The following is a 19,927-nucleotide window of genomic DNA, read 5'->3' as shown; positions in this document are numbered from 1 at the left end:
TTTGCCTTGAGGTGAGTTTGACTGTAAAAAGTTATCAGGATGAGATGTTCAATAAAAAAAAACACTAGTTAGATAAAAATCAGCTCAGAGATAAAAGGTTACTCTTTGTCCACAAGGGTAATCAAAATCAATAGAGCTTTAAAGTCTTTCTATGTGATTTTTCACACTTAAATATAATATAAATCAAGTATATCCTCTGAAAATAACTCTGTGAGTCATGACTGTCTACAGTGGGTGTAATACCCGAGTCCCACTGTCTGTGATGTTTTCAGAGTTTTCAGAGTCCTATCTTCAGTTTGTTTACATCGTCGGGACGGCCGGCTGACTCCTCCCCCCTCACGTATAAAAGTTGTTTAATTGAGGGACTAGAGAAAAGAAGAATAACATACTGTACTCACTGCTTAACTGTGTTTCTAGATCACGCTCATTTCAGGTAAATTTACATGTAGTGTGAAGATACGAGCATAATAAAGATCACTAGCATTAGCATGCTAACACAACAATGCAGCGCAAGTTGTTTTGGTTTCATGCTGGTGCTCAAGGGCGACATCTGCTGGATCAAAAAATCACATATAAAGACTTTAACAGAGAACAAGGTAAAGTCACTTTCAACAGAAATGGGGAGGGGCTGAAATAATAGAAACAGAATCAAGTTAGACTATCAAGTAGGGCTGCAGTAAACTATTTTATGAGTAATCGAGTAATCTATCGATTATTCCGCTGATGAATCGAGGAATTTGATAAGAAATAAAGTGTGGTCCGCCAATGTTTTCCATAAATCACTGGCTTTAATGGTCTCAACAACTTAGTTTCCCGGTTTGAAAAACATCACATTTTCATGTATTTTTTTCCTATGAAACAAATGATAGGGAGAGTGGCATTGATGACGTAATCTAATTGGACGCAGTAATCAACCTGTCAGGTTAAATACAGATCTTTAGGTCAACTGGCCACACTGTGAGTTAGGCTGTTTACTTTCCTTAAAGCCTCCTACAATAACTGCTCCAAGCCAATCCTTGATTATTGGGTTTATTTTTTAATAAGGTTTAATCTGAAAAAATAAACAGTTCCTTGGTACTTGTTTCTCAAGAGGGTAAATGGACTTGAGCTTGTCTAGTCTTCTGACAACTCCAAGTGCTTTTACACCACAGGTCACACCCAACCATTCACGCTCATTCACACACTGATGGTAAAGACTGATATGTGAAGTGTTCATCAGTATTTGCTAATCCCATTCATACACATTTATACATGTCCGACCAAGAAGAGGGGGCAACATGGGACATGTGCTGCAGGAGCTGTGGATGGGGACTTTGTAACCTGCTGAGCAGTTATATAATTTCTTGACATGGCTTTTTGGTAGAAAAACCTGTAGACAAACATTCCCTATTGATCTTTGATCTGTATTTTAAGTAGAGGTATCAAGGTAGGGGATAATGAAGGAAATGAGAAAAGAGAGAGAAATCCAGAAAGAGTAGATTTACTCCTTGGCAAGAGTGAAACTCTCTAAGGATCTTTCACTTCTTATACAGTGTTTGTTAGAATCAGTCATGTCTAAGTCAGTCTAAATATAAGACGGATTTATTGTCTGTTGTTTGCAAATCACTCAGGTCAGGTCAGGAATGCCGACTATTAAAATGACACAACCTTCTTATGTCAATATTTGTAAAACGTTGTTATTGTAGCTAAGACAACGTTTCTATTCAAAGAAGGGCATCATTATTTACTCAAGCTGTTTCACAACAAAATGGTTACCATATTCAACTGAATTAAAGGATTCTGCTTTTGAATATTTAGTTCAGTCTTAAGGCACAGAAACCTCAACTTAGTCAGCTTGAATCTAAATCAACCAAGCTGTGATGGATTCAGATTGAAGAGACCTTAACAGTGATGAGCAGGTGGAGCACTTGATTAAACAGTCTCATATCCATTTGACTGTGCAGTCTTGGGATTAAAGCACTGATAGAAATGATTTTGTTCACCTAATTGTCTGTCAGATTGGAAATGTCTATAAATGCGACATCATATTTTTTGGGGTTGGATTCAGTTCCATGCATTAGCAGGAAGTGATAATAAAGAAGAGTGCTGCAGAGCCACACAGACAGTGCTGCACATTTGCTGGCACATAAAAAAAATGTCTTTCGAGTTAAATTGTAAATCAAGCCCTGTTGCCTTTAACTGCAGTTAGTGGGGAGTGGCTGCTCTTCTGAGGAACTCTGCAATGTTTCATATGCAGTGTTTCATAGTGCACAGGGTGAGCTGGTGGTAGGAAACACCAGAAAAGTCTTCCTCCAGGTTAGGCTGGGTGGTGGGGACTACAGTGGTTATTATGGCTCCAGAAGTTACGACAGCCTCTTCGCTCCGCTCGGCTCTGCCAAGCCTGGGGGACTCATTGCTCCTTAATTGCATTTGCACAAAAGTAATGGCGTTTTAGAGGAAAGAAAATGCCAGTAGGAGGGTGGGGGGTGTGTGTGCTTGAAACAGATCTTTTTTCACTGCATAATCACACGGTTCAAAAAAAGAACTGTGATATAGAGACAAGAAGTTAATGACATTTCTCTTCAGATGACTTCTAATGAGCACAATAGTAAAAAAAGAAAGTATTTTGAGCAAACACAAAAAGACTGAAACAAGCTTACATGTGTTCTACAACAGTCCCTTAATCTTTGAACATTTTATGTGTGAAGAGTTCAAGAGTGAAGGTCCAATCGCTTCAATGTCTTAAACTCATGAATTACCTTGTATGCTATGCTGTTGAGGACCTTCATAGCCAGATCCGATACTTCAGGAAAAGGGTCTGCGGCGAGATGTAGCAGCACTCTCCAGATCTGAGTATAAACACTGTTGAAGGACACACCTGGAAGAGACGCACACAAAGCAAACAGTTCAACATCTTGTAATGCTTCTGCAGATCAAATTCACAGTGTAGACTAAACATAGGCATCGATCATACATACATGTGATGAATACACCCAACATCACATACATCAGAGTGTCACTCTCATCACTCCCATCAGAGTTCATGAACACAGCAGAGCTTACAGCTGCACAATCACCTCGTCATGCTACTACACACCCAGGTCACTTTCTTCTGACGAGTTTAGGAAGCAGAGGGACAATGACCATCAATGTCAGGTAATGTATAATAATAATAACTTTATTTATATATCACCTTTTAAAAACACAGGTTTACAAAGTGCTTTGACAAACAGCAAAAACAAGAACAAAGCAAACTAAACACAGAAGAACATTAACAACAGCAAGAACAAACAAATGCAAAATAAAAAAAATAATGAAATACAATTCAACAGAAATGAACCCAAAGTGCACGATACCCAACAGACATATATAACCCGACCATCACAAGAACCATCACAAGAACCCAGGAAACACAAGAACCCAACAACACGAGCTGAGACCAAGAGGACCAAAGATTTAAAAAGATGTAAGAAACTAAAAGAGCTCAAAGCAAATAAAAAGAGAACAGCAATAAGAAGGTAAGAGCAGTAAAAGAAATAGAAACAAGTGGTTAAAGGATAAAAAAAAAAACCAACCAAAAAACTATAAAAATAAATCATTAATCAACATACATACACATCTTCATCCACCAATCTGTGGTGTTGTCTTTTCAAGGGACAACGCTACAGGTTTGTTCATTTCCTTCTCACTCAGGGGAGCTGCTTCCTGCCATCAGTTTGTTTTGCGACCTCAAACATCCAGTTCTGATTCTCTTGGTGAAAGCAAAGCTTCTTTATTTCAATCTTGGTCATCCTCTTGACTTTAACTTGCTTTAAGCACTTTGTCTCCGCATTTTCTGCTTTGTCCTCCTCGATATGTCCTGGCTCTGTCAGATACTAAATTCAGAAAGTCGTTTAGCTATCGTCCAAGAACGTTTTAGCCGAGCTGCAGCTAAGGTCGGTATCTCAGCGCTTCCCATGCTAGCCAGCAGATATCTATTTGTCAGGAGCTGTTCATAGTTGTCAGCTTGAAAATGAACTTGAAACACAAAAAATATTTAGTTAGAGATGAAGAAACACATCAGCAACCTGAGAATGATCCACACCTATATGATTATATCTGTTTGGAGAAGCAAAAAGAAAGAGAAATCCAAATGAGGTTTTTATTTCAGTCGTTATGTTCTTCTTCTCTTTGCCCTCTACGCAGACTGCTTTTACAGCGTTTCAATTCCATTGTTCAATACTACTCACACACAACAAGAAGGGAACCAGAACACCAGAAAAAGTGCCTACAGCTTCAATCAGATGTCTTTCACTCCTCCCTCAGGTTCAGCCAAGAGCACACTAAGCAGTAGCCTCCAGCTGTCGTGTATTGAGATTTAGTTCCTACTTTGCTGGTCCCTATACTTCTTTCTTCTCCTCATCAGATCTCCCACCACCATGCAGAAGGTCTTGTAAACTTGACCTTTGAGAATGACCTCTCTTATCCCTTTCCTTTTTCATAATTCCATCTCTCTACTGCCCCCATGAGGCACACAGACAAAGACCTGGAGCGGCAAATCCCTAATGAATCTGTGGAGAGGTGGGAATGACTGAACCCTTGACCCTCTTCTATAAAGCTGAGATTCCTCTCCAGAGAGTGCCAAGATGGTTCAATGGTTCCTTGCTTCAAAGACAAGAAAGCAATGAGGGATGATTCCAAGAAAGGAGAGGAGGATAGAGAGCTACAACAAGGGGGGAAGGAAGGATGAGACACAGAACAAGGAGGAATCTGGAAAAGGTGAAGCACAGAGAAGCCAGAGGAAAGAAAAAAGGGACAGGGACAAATGAGCTATTTGAGAAGCCTGTGTGCTGTAAAATATGGAAGAGATGAGTCAGAAAGGTAAACAGAGACGGAAAAGGGAAATGAGGAGGAAAAGGGGTGAAGAAATATAGAGGGCAAGAGTGAGAGAGGAGCAGAGAGCGAGTGAGGGAGGGAGTAGAGGAGGTGATTATGGAGTTGCCGGAGGGGCAGGATATGATTAGCACTGGCTAGCCAGTGCGCTACCTGCTGCAGTAAACAGCCAGTTGATAAATGTGAAATATGGTTCCTTTCCTGTTTAACCGCAGAACTACATTTCAGTCACACAAATTACAGGCTGCACACCCTCTACAAAGTCCACGAGAGAGGGGGACATGACTCACTGACTGCCGCAGCGACTCGTCCCGACGCGACACTTGACTTCTGCATATCAAAACGGATGTACAGTAGTAGAGATGTTAATTATTGGCTAAATGAACCTCCGCTTCACAGTTTTTATGGCTTCATCCACATTTCTGGCAGACGACATAAAAAACTTTTAATACCAACGGAGTTTTTTGGGGAGCTGTAAATGTTTAAGTCATAAAAAATGCATCAGAACATTTGAAAGCAGAGAGGAAACTTCTCTGTGAGGGTGTTTTTTAATATGTGTTTCACAGTGTAAGCAGCTCCAAATCATATCTGTGATGCTCGGTGAATGGTAGAGCGCCTTAAAGGCACTGACACAGGTAGAAGTGAATGGAAGGCCTTGATGTGACAAAATATAAATGTCAACGCAGTTTCAGCAAATGTTAGGCACACTTCTCCCCCCCCCCCCCACTGCATTTACATATTCCCTTTATCCAGAGGGTTTTAAAATGTTGCCTCTCATCTACCTCCTCTCTGACTCACAAACTCTCACAAACCACTGATTGCAGACATTCATGATTTTCACAAGATAAATCGACTGAAAAAAAAAGAATTAATACATAAAATGTGAATCAATAAATCAGAACTGCAACTCTAGCCTGACTCCCACCAACCTAAGTTATCATGTAGACCAGTCCCTGGCAGCTGCAGCGTTTCAACTTCACCGCTACCTTATAATAATGAAGGCCTTCAGTATTAGAAGCCTTCACTGTATTGCTGAGCTTTTTATTCTTTGTAGAGGTAAAAAAAAAATGCTGTTAAAAGAGGAACGAGTTCATGCATTTCCAGGCCAGATGAAAAAATAACCCCAAAGGATTTTATAAGAACGACTTCAAACTAAGAAAAAGATACAAGCAAATGAGTGAGCAAAGAGAAGTGAAGTCTCAGCTGAGTTAGACAACCAAATATAAAGTGACAACAAAATGTTCCTGCCCACATAATATTGAAATTGACAACAACGTGTACTGGAGTTTGTATTTCTGCCTTTTTCTTCTTCTTTCCCAACATCTGATGAACTAGTCCGACCTGCTTGTTTATACATGCAGCTGCTGCAAGCTGGGAGTTACAAACAAGCATGCTGGGAGGCTGGGATTTACTTCAGCTGTGGAGGGGGGGGGGGGCACAGTTTAGTGGGCAGAGGGCCAATATGTCTTTTAACCTGTTTCCACGGCGACCAAAAGCCAGCGTTAGGGGCCAACAATCAGCTTAAAAAAGGTTCAACTCAACATGGAGTGCTAAATTTGTGGGATAAAAGGGTAATGAGGGTAAGCGCTGTGCCAGGGTGCTTTTATGTTGCATTTTTCATCAAATATTTATTTCACAGAGCTGCTTTTGCTTGGTAGCCATGCCCAGCTGGCTGACATGAAATTCATTCCTGTACTTTCACTTCTGTGTTTTAAACTTTTGGGGGTTAACGTAACCTCCAGTAGATCGCTCATGAAGCAGGCTGTAATGACTGCAGCATGATTCCTTTTGGGCTAATTTAACTGTACACAGGACGTCTGTCTGAAGTGCTTCTGTTTGTAATAGCTCAGTTATTAGTCGTTACAAATGTCTGACAGATATAGACTGGTGTTTTAGGAGCACATTGTTTTTTTTGTCATCTGAATTGTCCTTATATATTTCTTTTTAAAGCCAGTTTCTGGTCATATTATTCCTTAACAAAAAGGTCTATCTTTGAAGGGATGTCTTATATCAGACACTGAGAATAAAAACTTTAGCCAATCAGTGGCAAACACGAGCACAGGTTGTACTTTGATCAGGAACATTTGCTGCAGGATTTTGTTAAAGCCTCCAGTTTGTTTCACAGCTGCCAGCAGAAGTAATCTATGGTGCACATATTGTTTTAAGAATCCATCAACAAGGTTTTGAGCGAAACACAAAATTGGGCATTTATCTTTAAAAAAAAGTGTGCATGTGTACGAGTGCCACTAAATAAAGATACTAATTATTTCTGGTGTCTAGACAGCAGCTTGTGTTTGAGTTTAATCCAAGAGCAGAAGAAATTGGTCTGTTTTCAAAGGGCTGATGTGAAGCTGAGCTGAGCGTGAATGTCTCCCGTTCACCTAAAATAAGGTGGCATTCATTTAAAGAGCAAATCAAAGAAAACATGCTGAAAGGAAATTGCATTAAAGTACCTGAACCTACTTTCCTGCCAAGTTCAATTCACTGTTCTCCAGAGCTCAATTTACTTTTCCACTCGATTTTCCATTTTGACTCATTTTCCATTGAGCCTCGCAAAAAATCACACACTGGAACACGCCGGGGCAGCTGGGAGATTAAAAAAGGGTGTGCAACTTAAAATGCAACAATAAGGCACAAAGGCAGAGTGAGATAGCGAGATAGAGAGCGAAAGAGAGGGAGAATATTTCCGGGTTTTTTCTTTCCTCTTGTCCCAATGGGGTGGGAGTGAGTAAATGGTTTTCCTGCCTGCACACAAACCAGATGTCAGGACGCATGGTGGAGCCTGCCAATCACATGAGAAGAGGGGTAAGTGAGCAGGTTTGAGCTCAGCATTTACCAGGAAAAGCACTTTAATGGTCTCAGGTGACTCACGCAGTCACCTCATCCTCTGCTGTCTTTTACACATCTCCCAAAGCTTTCTTTACACTTGTTCTAATCTTAGACTGGAAGCCTTCCCATCTGTCACTTCTTTTGTTTGCAGGGTTCCTGCCCTGGTGAGGGAGGGCCTGAGCTTCGTCTTCCTAGTGTGCATTCTCCTGGTCATTGATTTTTTCACATTTATTCCTCTCATGCTTAGTCCTGGGAGATTTCTGTCATGGGAAGGCAGATAATCACAGTACTTGGAACTTTGTTTTTGCAAAATCTATTTTCATAAACAAAATAATTTGATGTAAAAATGTAGGCTTAGTGCAATTACTGTTAAGTGGAAATAAGTATTCCGGCCAAATACATGGATCACAATTTAGTGCAAGAAGGCAAGATTATAAAATGAAGTGTCAATTGAAACATTTCAATGTTTTGTTTATTTGTTATCACTTATTTCCAACAGCATACCTGCAAAACATTTAAGCCAATCAGTAGGTCGCTGTCAACACTTTGGGATCCAGTAATCTGAATGTTATAATAAAAATGATTTTTTTAAATATAAATTAAAAAACAAAACAATACAGCCTCTGTTGGCTTGATTAACATTGCTGCCTTTGTTAATCCACCATTTGGAGGCAAAACCAGAAACAATTCTGAAAGAGATTATGCACTGACGCTCACATCCTGTAAAAAATGTTACAATGGTTTCTGCATTGTTCTGCCCATGTAGGAGACAAGCAGCACATCCTGAGTCTATTCACTCTAATGGATAGTGATAGACAAAGTAATAATTGAATGAATTATTTACAAGCAATAAATATTTCCAACCATGTGCCATTAAAACAGCTTTTTGAAGATGTCTCTCGTTTCTCTGTTCAAGCTGAACCATCAGTGAGGCTCAAAACAGACTCACAGACTTTTAAAAGGACCTGCACATACAAATCATGCCCACTAAGGAAACAGGAGGTGAAAACCATTTCTTTTTTTAAAGGTTTTATTTTGGGGCTTTTTATGCCTCCATTTAGAGACAGGACAGTGGACAGAGTCAGAAATCTGGTAGAGAGAGAGAGAGAGAGAGAGGGGAATGACACCCACCTGGACTAAAGCCTCCGTACACGGGGCGTGCACACTAACCACTAGGCCAGTGTAAACCATTTCTTATATTTGTGTGGCTTGAAATGCCTCAACTTTGTTCATGAGAATCTTAAATAAACTATTTAAAGTTGGAATGGATTTCAGAGTTGATTACTCTCTGATGGGAGAAGACATGCAGAAAAAAATAAATTAAACATCTACCCCATTGAGATGCTCTGATTTTTTTACTTTAGATTGGGTCTTTTAGAAAAGAAAAAAAAAAGTATCCTACACTTCCCAGAATACAACTCAGTGTCTCTTTGCAGAACCTCACTGCCTGGTTAATGCCCACCAACATCCTGCCCCAAGTTTTGCATTATTGGCTTTGCATAAAAAATGTGTCATCTCCAAGCTTTAGCTGAGATAACACAAAACCTGACAATGACATCATTACTGATGTTTTCTCTAAGCCCCAGCAGCACAAAAGACATAAAAGAACTGTCACAGGCGGATGGCAGTCACCACTACTTTTTCATCTACCTTTTTGTGCAGAACTGATGGAAAAGGATGAATGAACAACAATGAAGAGAGCGTTTTGAAATGAAACACACATGCAGGCCTGATAGAGCCGCAGGATGACAGACAAGCTGTTACCTATGAGGGAGTTGAGGGATGAATAGGAGGAAACCCGTCTCATTTTGTCAATGGTCTCGAAAGAGAGGATGTACTCGTCGTTGTCTGGACTCCCCAGGGTGCTGCTGGCGCTGCTGCTGGTGCTCAGGTTACCAGGAGAGAAGGCTGGTGGTCCACCTTGATGAAGACAGACATGTACACACAAAGGCACTAAATTCAATCATCCACAAAAAAATCACAACGCTCTTAAATCTCAAACAAGAAGGAGCTGTTCTTTGTAGAGACAAGCAGGTTTGCTGCTTTAAATGTGTTTTGTAAAAGATAAAATTGTTAATATTGTTGTAAAAGGACAAATTAATCAAATCAACTTCCTCAGCTGTAATATGAGTAACTGTGACAGAGGCCCAGAAGTCCACACAATACTGGAACTTTCTTGTGACTTAATTCCAGATGCCAGGCTCAGTCATCCTTTGCAGTAACTCTCCTGATCACCAAACATTACTCTGCCTCATACAAACCAAAGAGCCATGCATCCTGTGAACCGACTGCAGGCTGAAATGTGGAAATGGAGATTGGTAGAGAAAGAAAATAGCTCTGTGCCTGTTGATGATAAAACACCGCTCCATATTGGAATAATCACTGAGAATATGAATTAGAAGTGGGTGTCAGCAGTGGGTTACGGGCTTCACCAAGTGCCAATGATTTAGGTCCACTCAGGGCTTATGTGTTACTCCATCTGGCAGAGATAGACAGAGGGCAGGCAGTTAGCTTTAGCTGTTTGAAGCACAACAAACAGGAGGCAAAGAGCTCAGAAGTGACAGCAGGTCATGAGTTCATAACATAACGACAGAACAGCAGTGTAACTGATAAATTAAATGCCTTTACCTGATGCCTATTCAAGGCCCTTAACAACCTTTCTATCGACTCCCTGAACTGTCCAAAAAGAACAACCCTCAAATGACTTGGAACTCAGACAAATATTCAAACCCACTGCTAAATTCTTCTACAATGATTATTCACAGAAAATGAAGTAAATGTATGAAAAGTAAAAAGAGGGGAACTACACTGTACAATCTGAGCAGATCAGCACCACGGACAGCTCCCAGCCACCAATGGTTTTCAGGCAGACAAAGTGAGGACTACACATCCATCAGACTTCTGTGAATTCAGCTGAACTGAACTTGGAGCTTGTTTTCTGCCCTCCAAGTCTCACAGACACATTGTGTTAACATTTTTGGGCCAGAGCTTGTGGGACATAATGATGTCACAATGAAGTGGACAATTAGGTTACTATTGTCACATCTCCTTTTTTTAACCCGTCATAACAATCATGTCATTATTACGAGTTAAAGCCAAAAACATTTAATAAGAGAACCAAACTCTAATCAGGACATCCTTGAGTGATACATCACAATATGCTCAAATGTAAAGATTTTTTCTTTCTAAGCATTTTTGAGAAACTACGGCATAAAAGACAAATACGCCAAGAACAACAAACCTTAGGTTTAAAGCCATCGGTGTGGCTGGTGAGAGAAATATCTTCGGGGCAATTAGCCAATTTAAAAAAAGGGGTTTTCAAAGTCTCAAGAACAAATTGAAAAAAAAGAACCTTAATTTAATTCAAGCTGACAAATTTATCTACTTAAAGTCCTTTTCGATGGGCACTACTGCTCCCAAAGTGGAGAGCCCTTCACAGCTGGAAGTGTTTTTTTTTTAATATTGAATAAAACTGCACACTGAAGGGATAGTGCTGGAGGGGCCAAAAGTTCACTAGTGAAGAGAGAGAATCCTTTTGAAAGGCTAAAACTTCACAATTATTGTTACACCACCCAAATGAACAGTTCAACTTTGTGTGTGTGATTTTTCCCTGTAGGTGCACAACAGCATCAGTTTCCACTATGACGAGCATTTTCCAGTCACTTGCGTATGTGAGAGCTGGATTAGAATAAACATCAAAACACTTCACTGTTCTCCGTTCTTAACAAACTGGTCACAGTTTCACTCCTTGTCGTGAAGCGTCATATAAATGTTGACTGAGGGAAATGTGAGCTGTTACTGATGAAGAGGAGGAAAACTCTATAAGATGTGCTTACATGCTTTCTTGGATACATTTTTTTCATTCAGTTGACGTAAATCTTTGTCTTCATTTAATCCTAATCCAAATGTTTATCTAAACGTCTGACCTCATCTTGTTTACTTATCTTCTCTCTACCTCATCTGTCTTTGTTTTATCGCTCCCTCTATTTCACTCCCTCTCTCTCTCTCTCTCTCTTACCCTCTTCGTTGAGGTTGAGGTTCTGCAGGCTCTTGTTCAGACGGGCAGTGGTGGCAGCTCGGATGTTGGTGTAGGAGTTGACCGATCGCAGGCGTGGGATGGCCGGGCTGTCCCTCACTGGCGTCAGGTTGCCGGGCTCTGGACATAAAAACACACGAGGACAAACATCAGGTCAGAGGCTGGATAATCAACCGTCTCATGATAATTAATGACCTTCTAATGATTGGAAGTTTTAAGACAAAAGAAGATTTGAGACCAGACAAGTTGAAACTTTAAACTCAGTGCAATGTGCCCGCCTGCAATGTTTTGAAAAGCTACAGCTTTACACTCACACAGCTGGAACAGACAGCGGATCATCTGAATAGCAAAGACCTTCTGCCCTAGTGTTCTTACTGCTGGATATTCTTGCTTTTTACTGCAGCTTTTTAAATATTAATGAGCAAAGCAATAAAGAATGTTTCTGCAACAGTTGCATATCTGGTGTTAATGCAGAGAGGCAATAACTCAAAAAACACTGCAAGAGATCTCTCTTATAACAGCAGGTGAGCCACAGCCAACACCTGACAAAAACAAACACAGTATGACATTAATGTGTTGGGCATGTTTCATCACACACGGATGAAGAGATTGGGTTTGTTTGTTTGTCGACATGCATTTTAAGGCTTTGTCATACAAACATGGCTGTTGACTGAACAAAGTGATCCTCTCGTCATAACAGAGCCCCTCTAACATGACTTGGAGGCCTGGCTATCAGCAGGCATGACTGGAGCTGACTAAGTAGAAACCGCAGCACGTTATCCCCTACCAAGGCCAAAACCCACTTTGTGTCTGTGAAAGACATAAGATCCCAATCTGAAATAAAACATGCATAGATTTATTCGTCTGTGAAACAAAAATATAGATTAAGAGCACAAAACAAATAAAGAGAAATACTGTGTTTTATTGTTCTTGTGTACCTGCCCTGGGGACTGCAGATGGAAATGAGCTTGTAGCGAAATCTAGTTCATAATATCCTTGAGATTCTTTTTGAGAATCTTTCTCCATGTGTCTTTCTCCATGCTCGCTTATAAAAGTAATTTTATTAAAATAAAATACTAATATAGCTGTAAGTACTTTCTCATCGATTACAGAGAGAAGAGCCTGTATGAATTCCCTGATGAGGTGAAACATCAGTCTGTGGAGGAATTGAAAGCCCAGTAGAAACACGGTTGTTAATGTTACATGAATCCTCAACCTGAAGTGGAATAACTGAAGTAAATACATTTAAAAAAATATGTCAAAGATAAACTTAAATTTAGAACATTCTTGACAGACATCAATATTTTAAACAGCTTGTTTGAGTAATTCAGGACTGGGATTCTCCTACATTCATCTCCAGTCAGACAAACATCTGTCTCTTTAAGATGAACTCACTAAAGCTGAATGCCAAATATACAAACACGTGGGAATGCTTGTATTGTGAAACAAAATTTTAGCTCTGCATGTGTGTGTGTGTGTGTGTGTGTGTGTGTGTGTGTGTGTGTGTGTGTGTGTGTGTGTGTGTGTGTGTGTGTGTGTGTGTGTGTGTGTGTCTACAGTACCTGCAGTGTTGGCTGGTGACGGCACTGAGTAGTTCTTTTCTTCCTCTATAAACTGAAGGGCAACTGTACAGAAGTTGCTCTCATACTGGACAACCAGGTGACTCAATGCAACAACCAGCTCCTGTGAAACACACAGAAAGGTTCAAGTAAGAGTAAGAGTTATCCAGGTAGAACAGTGAGAATCAGTAAAAAAGGTGATTTCTAACATTGTGAAGATAAAGCTAAAAAACCCATGTTGTAATATTCACACTCCTATTTCTTTAATGAAATCCTAAAGTAATGATGATGGACATTTGGATATACTGTATGCTTGTGCAACTTTTTGGAGGTGGATTGATACCACACTGACGTGTGTGTGTGTTGAGTGTTGAGCTTGGAGGTGATGAGCTTAGAATAAGGACTAGAATCAAGCCCAACTGTTGGGACGTTACAGAAAATGGCAAGGTGCAGTGACTTCTTGCTTTGGTGTTCATGCTAAGCTTAATGAATGTGGCCTGCATGCAATAGTTGTCTGTTGAGGTGAGCTTCAGGTATAGCTCACTCCATGTTTTATATGTGGCCTTGTGTAATTTGTACGTGTTTATTGTATATAGTGTTACATGTTGTCTTGTTGTGTGCACGTTATATTTACTTCAGTAGGTTATTGGATACATGCTTTTACTAATACTTGTTTTTTTTTTGGTACATGGTTATGTCTGCTCAATGCTGCTCCATGTCTGTCCTGCATGATATACATTTATATGAACCAAATGCTGCTTTATGTGTATCCTGCATGGTTTATGTATTCTCTCCTGTGGCTGCTCACCTGTCTGCTTAATTACTGTCATGATATTTCTATTTTTGTAGCTTTTAGCGATGTTTGAATTTGTTTCTTTTTAGGGAGCCTTTTATAAAATCTGGCCAGGGACAACAGATGAAAATTAGCTAATAAACTCTTAGCCTGCAGCTCTGCAACCTCTCCTTACAACCGCCATCACTTTAACGATGTTTAATAAAGATACAAAATCTTCCACTTCCCAGTAAGTGAGTCATTCCACTCGTTAAATGATCTTGGTTGGACCAGAATATCACAAGCTCAACCTCAAACCATGGCTGTGTCTATTCAATCTAGCACTTTATTTAGTGGCCTTACTAACATATGTATATGATAAGCCTGCACGGGTGTGTGTTATTGTGTTGACCTTGCGGACTACAGGACTGCCGTCGTTGATGAGCTGGGCCAGCATCATGGCCACGTTATGGTCGATGGTGGTGGAGTGGTCCGTCCTCTCAGCGGAGTTCCCCACAAACGTCCCCAGAGCAAAAACAGCTGCACACCTCACCTGCAGCCACACAAAAACACAACACTTTTTTAAAAAGACATTATGGACGAGCACATGTCTGTCGTTTAGAGTTTGACCTTCTGCTCTGAAACTCAAATATTTGCTTGTCAGACACAAAAATGCTGAAATGTTTTGAGAGACCAGTGGATGAAAGTTGTGGCATTAATTAAGCCAATTTAATGTTAAACTGGTTAAATGTGTCTCAACGGAATGCACTGGAGATGATCTGTGACGTGTTCTGCTTGTTTACCAACACAACTCATCACACTCTCTGCATGCTCTGTTAGATGTTTACCCAAAGTCGCCGTAGCACAAAGCACATTTTCCATGAGGGATTAGTTCAGAAACTGAACCAAAACACAGAACAAGACTGAACATTTGTAAATAGCTTGTGGTGGAGAGGGAGACTTCACATTCAGCAGAGAACAGGATAAATGATCACAGCTACTGTTTAATCTTGTGATGCAGCTTAAGTGATGCTGCAGCAAACAGATGCTGCTCTGATGAGGTTTGCTTCTCTCTAATTGACATGATCAGTTGAAACATTTCAGGAACATATTGTGATTGCACTGTGACTTGAAAGCAAACTGAAACACAAGACTGTAACACTGGAATGTATTTTTAATCTGCCGTCTTCATTATTCATGAAACTTTCTGTACGTACTGTAACATGTCAGCACTATCTACTGCAGTCTCATATAACAGCGCTTTAGTTACCCTCTACTCAGATGTGTTGATTTCAATCTTTGGCATTTTTTGAAGCAATTGTTCATGCTTTTTTTTGGTACTGTATAGATATTCACAAACACAACCAAAATCCATATCTAATGGATTCTTTTGGGCATCTGTTCTTGTACCTGACACAATCAAAGATGGCTACACCAATCAATAAACGCTGTAACAGAAGTAATGTAACTAATAAATACATTTATCAGTGCATTTTCTTCAGCACAGTTAAGTGCGAGTGAGTTAAAAAAAATACCAGCAGTGATTGAGTAAGATAAAGGGGTAACAAGCAAACCCGCCAAAAATGTGTATTTTACAATTAAATTGAAAGCAAAGCGATTTTATGATTTTATTGATGAAGCACCATTCAAAGATAAAGCTAGTAAAAGTGCTTTACGTAGAATGAGGGAAAAAAAGAATACAAAAATATTAATCAAATATCCTGAAAATCATTCTCTCTTCTGTCTTTTGGTGTTTTTCCAAGAAGTAATGAACGATTCTTGATAAGTGGTCTGCTCTGTACTCCTACCAGTGTTATAGAGCTCTGTAGTCAGTCCTGAGTGGTCTTACCTTTAGGACCCTAAAATCAATTTGAACCTCTGATAACACTGGGTCCTGAGTTCATTATTCCTGTTCGTGATGTTTGTTGAGATACAAATGTGCATCTCAACACACGGTGTCCTGTAGTGACATAAAACAATGACTAGACAAAGGCATCAACCTAGGGCTGTCCCCTCTGACTTTTCCTTAAATGTAATTAAAGTCTTTGCCTAGTTGCTGAACTCTCCCTTCACATTCAGTCCCACTAGTCATCAGTTTCTCACTCAACTCTACCAGGCTCCAGGGGTACACACGGGTACACATGCGCGCACACACACACGCACGCACACACACACGCACACGCACACACACACACACACACACCTAACATCTAACACTGAAAATATCATTAAAATACTGTCATTTGACTGTACATGAACTACGTCTTTCTGAACAGTCTCATGCATTTAAATCATTCAGTGGGATTCTCCAGTGACCTTAAATAACTCACAAACTATCAGGATTACTTAAGTGAAATAAATGCACAAGCATGAAGTAAAAAAGCCTAACTGTGTTCTTGTGTGTGTGTATATGTATATGTGTGTGGGCATTGCCAGATGTGTGTGTAGACCTCTGTTTCAACCCCACAGCCAGAGCAGCTGAGCGTCCAGGAGAAGGGGCGAGTTAATCATGAAAGCAGATGTTCCTGTTGTGTTTGTGTGTGAATGGATGCATATATTTGAGAGTGAGGGCATCGAGTGTCTGGGTGAACTTCAGGGTAACACTCTGTCTCACAGTCCCTCTGGTCCAAACAACACCGAGTCAAATACGGACGATCGTGTTTGAACACAGCTAGTGAGAAAATGTTTCAATGCCTCTGTCGGTTTCCTCCAAAGTGTGTTTGAGTATGTGTGTGTTTGATCTTTTAGGAACACGCAGGAACACAAGAGGATAGACGTTCTTATTTCCATGGTTGAAGTGTTGATAATTTCTTGTGTATTAGTGTACTTCCTATTGGAAGTGATAGAAAATAGTGAACATTGAGACATAAGATGTCTGAGAGCCAACAGAATCATCTTAACAACAAGAGCAAACTAAACACTTGGAGGAATGTGCAGTTTTAACACAATGTTGCTGAAAACCTTAATCAAGGATTTTAATTAAAGATGTTATAACGAGTAGATGAGTTAAGCTTTGAAAACATCAGATTTGTGTGTACTTAGAGCAGGAACATCTGTCTACATCCATCTCCAAATAAATACAAATTATTCTTACAGTATTTATTGTAAAGCAGTCGATTCATCCTGTATAAAAAAAGTTTCATCTCTAGTTCTTTATATCTCACCCTAAAATGGGACATGCATTTTTTTTTTCATTGCTTCAGTGTGATGAGATGTAAGCGCACTTACAAAAAATAGTTTTGAATTGTTTTATACAGAATGAAGCTTGTTCCTGGAACCAGTTAAGAAAACTACAATGCAGACATTTATCAAGTGATGTTTGTGTCTGCTCGTTTTTAAGATTTTCTGTTTCTGCAAATAAGAGAAGCAATCGATTTTTTCACAGGAGAGATCGTTGTGACAACAACACTGCTAGAGCTGGAAAACATGTTTTAAGTTTTCGACAAAAAAAACTTGAGTGTGTAATTGTGTGATGAAAAAGTGCTCGAGACAGTGACTGATCTTAACCAACTAGTGATGAATAAATCCTTAAATAAATGAAATCAGGGCTTCTTGGACTCCCATTTGTGTATTGCAGGATTGAAAAAGTAACCAGAAACATAAGTATGTTTCTGGTTACTTTTTCAAACATAGTAGTACTCTTGTATTAACCTCTCACCTCAGGAATGGGATCTGACAGCAGGGTGTAGAGCTTCTCGTGTGCGCTGTCTCGAACTCCACACCAGCGCGCCGGGTCGAAGTTCTGCCAGATTCGGCCGAGGCAAATGGCCACCCACTGGCGGAGCAGGGGGTGAGGGTCCGACAGCTGCTCCAGGCAGTTGGCTATTAGATTGCCCTGCAGACAGGCCTCCTGGACGGTGAGAGGAGGGGCAGAGAGAGGCAGATGTTCAGATATGCACTTTGCAGATTTTAACAGGGGGATTATCTACAAACATGTACGTTCAAGAAATGTATCAAGACTGTGAGAAGGTCTAAAGTAGTGAAAGAGGACATAATCTTCACTAAGTCCAGCTCCTTCAACCAATCAAAAGTGCACACTGAACTTACATCTGATAAACCATTGTTTGTTTTTTTCATTCATTGAAGAAATGTACAGTATACATCAGATGTTAACCCTCCTGTGCAGCAGAGAGGCTCCAGGCTGAGTGCAGACTTGTAGCTCATTAGTCAGTTCATCAGCACTAACCTGTAACCTCACACTGTGCAACGGACTACAAGATGATGAACCCTTCAGCCCTCTAACAGTCTTTCTTTGTGAGCTAACGGTAATTGTTCCATCAAGGTTGAGCCAGTCTGAAATACGATGGAAAGACTGGTGGCAAAATAAATACAGTTTAAAAAAAATAATTTTTCATTGATTGATTGAACATTCTCTTCTTCTTAACACGTTTTCTTCTTTTCATGAAGTAACACGAGAGAAAAAAAGCTGAATTACAGCTAAGGACATTAACTAAATAAAAGATTGTCTTTTTTACAACATTACAACAGGTACAGGCGAGAGTAAAAATCACCTGTTCTTCATTGGCTCACGCTGCATTGGGTCACAATGAACTTGATTTGAACATCAGTTCAGCGACAATGTACCACTGTGCTGCTCTGATTTCCTTTTTTATTAAAACGGATATTTTGTCCATTGCTATCACTTTTACTTCACCACTCTTCTGTTCAGTAATAATCAACTGTGAATAAACGGAAGAACATTCTGCAAAAACTGTGACTCATAATTTAAGGTTAGCAGCTCTCTGAGACACTGAAAGACTTTTTTTCAGTCTTTAGGCTTTTCTCGCCGATCTCTCCGTTCTCCTTCTACGTATCTGATCAACATCCGTTTGAATGAATAGCCCTAAGAGAAGGTCTAGTGATCAGATGTAATAAAATCCCCTTTAACCCTATTGGAACATCTTGTAACCATGGTTTCATGTCACATAAAAAGTCTACATCAATGAACATTAAGGAGAATCATTAAGATTACTCTTTATATTAAATTTGGTGGCAGCTTGTTCTTTTTTTTCATCTGATGTTTATAATCGAAAGTCCCTGTCAATATAAAACACTTACAAAACGTTCACAAAGTAGAGCGGTACGTTTGTGTTCACACTGATCAAATGAGCCGGATTTTGGGGGTCAAGCGTACTCAGATCCGGGCCAGGGTCCCCAGTGTGAAACCACCCTGTGTTTCTGTTCAAACTCAGGCAGATCAGAAAACAAGAAAAAGAAATATGCTATAAAATCTGAAGATGAGACATAAAAACGTGTTCTTCTTTGCTCTACAGTTGGGGTAGAAAAGGCGATTAATAATTTATGGTAAATCTGTCACTCCAATAACACAACAGTCGTGTCAATGCGTGTCAATGCTCAGTACTCAGATTTCCATGTGAACAAAAATCCCTTCAACACAACGCCTAATTCCCACATAAACCACTTCAAATATACCTTTACGTGTGTTGAAAATCCTTTAGTCTGCTACAGATTGAGACGTTTTAACAACACATCTTTTATCAACAGTGTCATATTGTTCGCCCATCTCTCCTCAACCCCTCCTCCTTCTACTTTCATAAAACCCCTCAGACTGCTGGTGCGTCGTTCCCTCAGGTCTGATTGAGTCCCCCAGCTGAAGCCTGAGAGCAGGAATATTAAGACGCCCGTGCTCTGTGACACGCTCGCAACAGCGATATAGCAGTAATGAGTGCTGTTGTTGAAGGTAAGGAGGATAAATAATGGAGATGTGGAGCGCGCACAGAGACTCTCTGTAATGTTGGGGGATAATCTATTATTTACAGACTGGGAGAGAGGTAGGAGCATTAAGGAACCTCGGTATGGAAGAAGAATGGCTCCTTCAGAGCTTGAGAGCACATACGGCTTTTCTGATTTGTCACGTTT

At 40.0% G+C, this 19,927-nt stretch overlaps 1 protein-coding gene across 4 annotated transcripts in view; it reads right to left on the bottom strand.

Annotated features, from left to right (window-relative positions):
* Positions 1–19,927, bottom strand: part of rptor (regulatory associated protein of MTOR, complex 1) — a 176,147-nt gene that overhangs the window by 33,998 nt on the left and 122,222 nt on the right. For all 4 annotated transcript variants that reach the window (XM_061047764.1, XM_061047782.1, XM_061047773.1 and 1 more), the window contains exons 17-22: positions 17,706–17,897; positions 14,460–14,600; positions 13,279–13,399; positions 11,699–11,836; positions 9,445–9,600; positions 2,739–2,857 (exon numbers count right to left, since the gene is read on the bottom strand). In XM_061047764.1, coding sequence (XP_060903747.1) covers positions 2,739–2,857; positions 9,445–9,600; positions 11,699–11,836; positions 13,279–13,399; positions 14,460–14,600; positions 17,706–17,897 — 867 coding nt within the window. The remainder of the gene's footprint in view (positions 1–2,738; positions 2,858–9,444; positions 9,601–11,698; positions 11,837–13,278; positions 13,400–14,459; positions 14,601–17,705; positions 17,898–19,927) is intronic.

Source organism: Labrus mixtus, chromosome 2 (genome assembly GCF_963584025.1).
Source record: "Labrus mixtus chromosome 2, fLabMix1.1, whole genome shotgun sequence".
In the NCBI taxonomy this organism is placed as follows: domain Eukaryota; kingdom Metazoa; phylum Chordata; class Actinopteri; order Labriformes; family Labridae; genus Labrus; species Labrus mixtus.
The sequence above is the reverse complement of the archived record's forward strand: the minus strand, read 5'-3'. Positions and strand labels throughout refer to the sequence as shown.